The following is a 5146-nucleotide window of genomic DNA, read 5'->3' on the forward strand; positions in this document are numbered from 1 at the left end:
TTTTGAAGACTAATTTAACTGTTGTTTGGTATTTGTGAAAATAAAACGTTCTACAGATACCTTAGGCTTTGAGTTGTATTCAGTTGTGTGTGTGTGTGTGTGTGTGTGTGTGTGTGTGTGTGTGTGTGTGTCCTCCATTATGCCTCAAAACACCCCGAAGCCTTACACCCTTTCACAGTACCCTAAAAACAAGCGTTTTTTTTCCTTTGTGTGTATTTTTTCCCTCTTTTTTTTACATTAACTTACTGTTGTCTAACGGTGATGAGGACAGTCAAATATGGAGGCTAACATTTGAGGTGTGTTTATATATATTAAAAAAATAATAATTATACCTGGGTCTTATTTTTTATTCTTTTATTTAATGCTACAGCGGACTTTAACGTGACAAGAATTGTTTGCAATTCAAGGTCTGTTTTATTTACAGCATTCAACGGTTATTGTAAGACAGAGACCATTTTTTTCTGAGCACCTGAAATTGAATTTGCTTTGCTGCTTTTAAACATTTGGATAACCCGTTTTCTTATTGCCTGTATTTTTACTCCGTAAATGATTGGATTTAGAAGAGGGGGCAAAAGAAGAAAATCTACTGACATGATGATGCGTAAAACAAGGGGAAGGTTCTTCGTGTCAAAACGTTGATGAAGAACTTCAAAGAAAGTGGCAATGTAGTAGTTTGTGAGGGTTACTAAATGGGGCACGCAGGTTTGTACTGCTTTACCCCGAGCTTCTTTTGAAGCCTTAAGACACACTGTAATTATTTTAATATACGAGTATGCAACAACAATCAGTTGTGGGATCATAACTAACACGGTAACACACAAACCAAAGACACTATTAACAGAGATATCTACACAAGATAACTTGACAACTGACCAGTTGTCACAATATAACTTTTCTATAACAGACCCACATAATGGTAGTCGAATAGTTAATGAAATATGTATGATGAAAATACAAATAGGGTACAGATATACAAAAGCTGTTAGCCCAGCTACTTTCCTAGGACTCATTATGCTGCTGTATCTTAAAGGATTACAGATTGACACATATCTGTCATAAGCCATCACTGACAAAATAGAAAATTCAAACATTCCATATGTATGAATACAAAATATTTGTAACAAACATCCGAATCTGGATATTGTTGGGGTATCAGCGAGAAGACTATGCATTAATCTAGGATAAAAAGCACTGCTACCATACAGCCCATTCAGAGCCAGGTTACAAACAAATATATACATTGGTTCATGGAGGCTCCTTTCCCTGATTATTACTGTTATAAGAACTATATTGACAAACAGTATCACAAGGTAACCCAATAAGGCGGCAGTAAAATACAGATATCTAAGGTAGCCAATTTCCTCGTATATAGTAAACAGGAAAGTTGTAATGTGAGAAGAGTTTTCCATTGTCAGTTGATGCTGGTGGACCAAAAGAAACCTACAAAAAAGAGAACATTTCATAAACCACTTAATTATAAATGCTTTTTAATGTTTGTTTTTTGTCAAACACATGTTCTGGCTAATGCCTTAAATGCGACTGATGCATGCATTTGCTAAAACATTTGTATACTTGCAGTATGTGCCTACTTTTACCTCAAATAGCGTCAATTGTGGTGCAAACAGCTTTGGATACTGTATTTAAAACAAAAAAAAAAAAAAAAAAAAAAAGTGAGCAGCAAGTTGGCATTAGAATAACATCAAATTTAATTGATGAAAGAATGGTATTTGTCTTTAATCATTGTAGCAGGGTACCGAACCATGTCATTTTCAGGTACGTATCAGAACCCGATATATTGCTGCACATGCTTAGGCATGCCCAGTCTCCTTTTGGCTTGAAAACTATTTGAGCCCATCAGAATTCAGTATGCAAAACATTGACGGTAGGGGCGTTATGAGAGAATTATTTGAACAAGCAACATTTAAAAGTGAGAGGGAGCATGTCTGTGCCTGTTCGTTAGCTTATTTCATTTATTATTTGTTGTGAGTATTGTCTTCACACAAAGCCAGCACAGCAAACTAAGCAAGGTTTCATGAAAAGGTTCAGATGGGATTTTTTAAACATTTTTAACAGAGCCCGTCCAAATTCTATGTGCATTTCCATAACTACAAGCCTCCAAATTGTCTTAATATAATTATTTTTTTAAAAATCACTATAATATATAGTAATATATAAGAATGTGTCAATCTAAAACACATTGTATGTCCAGACATCTAATATAAACAATATAAAACAAAACCCCTTTTATTAGAATAAATGTACATAATGATAATCTCCTTTTTGTACAAGTTATCAACATTGTAATCTCCATGTATTACTCACGTAATGTGAAGATCCTTACTGGAGCCAGTGTTCGTCGTGATGAGCAGCAGTCAATGAACAGGATACGTTTCCACCAGCCTTATATAACTCTGCTGCTTGACAACGATCTCATTGATTCTATTCTTGGAATTTCCAGGGGAAATCTAGCTAATTGGGCTTTTCAAAGTCATTACACTTGTTGTATTAGAAAAGCTAACAAACAACAACAAAGAAGTAATTACAATTGATAGCCATTGGGGGTTAATTGCATAAGCATCTGAAAAGTGCAATACAAGAAGATGCTGGTAGCTTTATCAGTACAGTTTCACAATAAACAATGGAAAACAAGTTCATATGCTGAATGTCATGCCCAGTACGTTACTTTTTAAAAATTAATTAAATGTTACTGGGCGTAGTTCGGGGGGCGTGCAGCAGAGGCCTTCCAGTTTCCTGTCAATTAGTACATGTTCTCTATTTAAGCCCTGATCACTTGCACCCTCGCTGTCTAGTGTTTCATTTTCCTCCTCCCCCCCCTCCACCTTCTCATACATGCCTTCACATCGATTATCTCTGGGGGTCAAGTGAGTCTCACTTCCCTGACCTCAGGGCTAGGCATCAGCCTCCCTTTACCTTCAGGGGGGTTCTCACCATATGAGTCAGAGCGGACACCCGGCCACACACTGTCCTTTCGCAGCTCCTGCGCTTATCTTACCTCACTCGAGGCTCTGTCCTATACTCTGCCTCAACTCAGGACGTGGCTACTCCGAGCTCGTCCCATACTAACCTCTATGCCTTGTCCTTATTTCAGGTCCCAGGCAGAGTGAAGTCTCAGCCAATTGGGGGTCTAACGAGCACCACTTTACAGAAGTCTCAGACGCTGGATACCTCTCTTTCTCCATCTCCTTTTGTGTCCCGTCTACCAGGACCATCTTCTTCCCGAGGGGTGGCTCCCTGAGTCATAACCCTTGCATGTGTTTTCAGTTGCTGGGTCCTTTGCCCCTAGGTTATGTCGGCATCACCGCTCTCAGTCAGTGACCACTTTCTGTATCCTGTCTTCGGTTGCTGGGTCCTTTGCCCCTGGGATGTGTCGGCATTGCCGCCCTCAGTCAGTGACCATCTTTCTATCCTGTTTCGGTTGCTGGGTCCTCTGCCCCTGGGATGTGTCGGCATCGCCACCTTCAGTCAGGGACCATCTTTCTATCCTAGCTTCCATGTCCAGCTCCGCTGGTCTGCTACTAGAGTGGGCCTTGCCTGCTCTTCTATCCTAGGTCCGGTCCTTTCTAGCCGGCACTCTGTCCTACTAACCGCTCCCTTCTGCCCTATCCTTACACCTCCAGCTCACACCCAGTGAACAGTGTGTTAAAACATTTTCTATGAAGTTGATGAGATAGTGACATTTGCAACCCTGATCTATAGCAGGGCTGTAATTTTAGAAAGATGCATATATCTAAATTGTGTAGCTTATGTTTCTGCTTCTATTTTACATTTGTCCTACCCTTTGCCCACTAATACCAGAATCCAACAAATAAAGTCTCCGCCTATAGTGACAGCAGCACTGCCAGTTTTTTTTTTTTTTTCAACTCCCCAGAAAATGCCCACTCAGTTTTTGACAAAAGAAGCATGTGCGCAGCATCCTACCTAAACACTTTTTCTTCGTCACTTGATAGTTATAAAGTGACTCACATGCAATGTTGTCTGTTGTTCTGTTGCCTGACGTGAGTGTGGGTTTGTCGACTCTTTCAGTGTAACCCTAAACACTTGTCCATCTAATGCAGTGGTTTGTTTTACACTGCAGTGGTTCCCAAACTGGCCCTGAGTACCCACTGTTAATTACTTTAACTAGACCCTTAATTGAACTGATAATTTGTGTAATTTGACCTTTTTAATTGTTTTCAGCTCTTAATCATTGTAGCAGGGTTACCCGAACCATGTCATTTTCAGGTATGTGTCATGCACATGCCTAGGCGTGCACAGTCTCCTTTTCGCTTGAAAACTTTTTGAGCTGAGTTGCCGGGTGGGCAGAAAAACAAGGTTGCTAAATCACATATGTGGGCAAAGTCTGTTTGCCCACAGTTGCATCTGATTTTGGTGAGCTAACTGTCCACAAAAGTGTTTTGCAATTGCCTTAGGGGTTTGCGAACGTTGCTAAATAGGGCCCATATTCTTTAAACTTGCTTAAAACATTTTTGTACGTTGGTTTCTTTTTTTCCTGTGCTAAAATGTTAACAAAAACTGCTTTGGGTGGTTTAAAAATATCTTTTTGAAAGAATTGTTACTTTATAACTAGTCCATAACTTGTCTCAGTGGTTGCTGAATTATTTAAAGACCCTAAGCCACCACTGATATATGACACAGTACCAGTACTGTGAAAGGATAGCATTACAGCCAAGTCTGTCTACCGGCAGGGAGGAGACCCAGAGGCAGAAATCTGCCATTTTAGCACTGTTCCACACTTTTATTAACACACAATGGGAACAATATAAACACAGAAGCAAACAAAACACAGGAACAAAGGAAAGGTTCAATAAAAATAAATCATCTAAACAAATCGTCCTTATTGTTCAGACGTTCCAGTCGCCTTCACTGAACTTTTACCTCCCCATACTTAGCCACAAAGAAAGGACATGCTTCTCTTGTTCATACCATGTGACTAAGGCTTGATTGATGATCAATTATTCAATCAGGACCCCACTCCACACAGGGATTTGGCAAAGGGTAGAATTAACCCCAGAATATTAATTAGACTTTGTTAAAACTAAACAAGAACACACTATTTACTGCAGCTATAAGTACCAATATTGTATTTCATATTATTGCATCTTTAGCTAGTTTTCCTTGGGTTTAA

At 39.4% G+C, this 5146-nt stretch overlaps 1 protein-coding gene across 1 annotated transcript; it reads right to left on the reverse strand.

Moving 5' to 3' along the window:
- Positions 1-434: 434 nt before the first annotated feature.
- LOC121321234 (olfactory receptor 52D1-like) lies at positions 435-3230 on the reverse strand. The gene is made up of 2 exons (XM_041260133.1): positions 3187-3230; positions 435-1440 (listed from the first exon to the last, which is right to left on the reverse strand). The coding sequence occupies exons 1-2, from the start codon at positions 3228-3230 to the stop codon at positions 435-437; spliced, it is 1050 nt and encodes a 349-aa protein (XP_041116067.1).
- Between the last annotated feature and the right edge of the window lie 1916 nt (positions 3231-5146).

The sequence above is a fragment of the Polyodon spathula genome, chromosome 9, assembly GCF_017654505.1.
Source record: "Polyodon spathula isolate WHYD16114869_AA chromosome 9, ASM1765450v1, whole genome shotgun sequence".
In the NCBI taxonomy this organism is placed as follows: Eukaryota; Metazoa; Chordata; class Actinopteri; order Acipenseriformes; family Polyodontidae; genus Polyodon; species Polyodon spathula.

Bases quoted from the DNA above. Each gene is read 5' to 3' on its own strand.
- LOC121321234 (XM_041260133.1), bottom strand. From the start codon at position 3,230: ATGGTCCTGGTAGACGGGACACAAAAGGAGATGGAGAAAGAGAG. The intron at 1,441-3,186 runs GTATCCAGCGTC...TCTTTTTTGTAG, and splicing joins AAGGAGATGGAGAAAGAGAG to GTTTCTTTTGGTCCACCAGC.